Genomic DNA, 1,536 nt, shown 5'->3' on the forward strand with positions numbered 1-1,536 from the left:
GAACCAACCAGCCACTATTTATTAATGTCTCACTATGAACCAACCAGCCTCTATTTATTAATGTCTCACTATGAACCATTCAGCCTCTATTTATTAATGTCTCACTATGAACCAGACAGCCACTATTTATTAATGTCTCACTATGAACCAACCAGCCACTATTTATTAATGTCTCACTATGAACCAACCAGCCACTATTTATTAATGTCTCACTATGAACCAGACAGCCACTATTTATTAATGTCTTACTATGAACCAACCAGCCACTATTTATTAATGTCTTACTATGAACCAACCAGCCACTATTTATTAATGTCTCACTATGAACCAACCAGCCACTATTTATTAATGTCTCACTATGAACCATTCAGCCTCTATTTATTAATGTCTCACTATGAACCAACCAGCCACTATTTATTAACACACTTTCCAATCAGTGAATCAGCCCTCCGGTTGATCTGAATATTCAAGACATAATGTCCAGACCACAGAATAACTTGGTCCCCAACAGAGTTCAGAGGTTGTTGGTGACCAGAGAAAACAAACAAACTAAACAGAATAAGGAACAGGCAGCTGCTATCAACATGAAATTTGCGGTGTTTGTCGGCATGTCGCTCTGAGGCTTTGTACAAAAGTTTGGCAAAAATGGCCATAAGGGGGCGCTAGAGTCAACGTAGTCCAGTTTTGGCCCTTGAACTCCGTGTTAATGGGATATTTGCAATGGCAACGTACGGCAGAACTTGCATCCCACACCTCTTGATATTTCCTGACGTTTGCCTCATGCTTTGGCGCGGGGGCTCGGACCCCGTCATAACTGCCTGCGGTTCAACTTTCTACATTTTTGTCACCTTTGTTTTTTTTATTTTTACATTTTTGACCTTCTCTCTACTTTTTGACATCCAACTGATTCTGTAGAGGTTGTCTAACAGACTGCTTTATAGATATATAATCTTTGTTTTGCTTGATTCGCTAACCTCTATAATGTATAAGGAACTTGTAATGGGTGTTATGTCGCCCATACTGAGAATGAGGAAGTAAATCCTATTTTAGAGCGGGACTCTCAGGATCTTGAGCTTGACCCCTCCGGGATTAGGTATAATAAGATAAATCTTTTCAACAAACTCTATTTTTTTATTCCGGTCTTCTTCTTTTTTTGAAAACAAAAGCATTTGTATTTAATTATTTGATGTGTTATATGAACTAACATATTATGACTACCACTGTTTTTATTTTCTCTTAATTATCAGGAAAAACATCCTGAACTCTTCATTTTTCTTTATGATTTCATACCTTGGTATTCTGCAGAAACTTCATCTTCATCTTTCTTGGAGGAGGGAAGCACTTTGACTGCAGGAAGAGACACAACTTTATTAAACCCAAACTTTGGTTTCTTGCATTCTGGACTCCATGTCTCCGTGTCTGATGGAACAACAATCACTAAAACTGGTCCAGTATTAAACTAGAAACAAGCTGTAATGTTACCCTACAGGACAGATGTTCATCATCAGGGAGAAACAAGCTGTAATGTTACCCTAC

At 38.2% G+C, this 1,536-nt stretch overlaps 1 protein-coding gene across 1 annotated transcript in view; it reads right to left on the minus strand.

Moving 5' to 3' along the window:
• The window catches only part of LOC117940326 (papilin-like), an 8,155-nt gene that overhangs the window by 2,567 nt on the left and 4,052 nt on the right, over window positions 1-1,536 (minus strand). Inside the window, exon 2 of the mRNA XM_034865649.1 lies at window positions 1,291-1,443. Coding sequence (XP_034721540.1) covers window positions 1,291-1,443 — 153 coding nt within the window. The remainder of the gene's footprint in view (window positions 1-1,290; window positions 1,444-1,536) is intronic.

The sequence above is a fragment of the Etheostoma cragini genome, unplaced genomic scaffold (assembly GCF_013103735.1).
Source record: "Etheostoma cragini isolate CJK2018 unplaced genomic scaffold, CSU_Ecrag_1.0 ScbMSFa_2220, whole genome shotgun sequence".
In the NCBI taxonomy this organism is placed as follows: Eukaryota; Metazoa; Chordata; class Actinopteri; order Perciformes; family Percidae; genus Etheostoma; species Etheostoma cragini.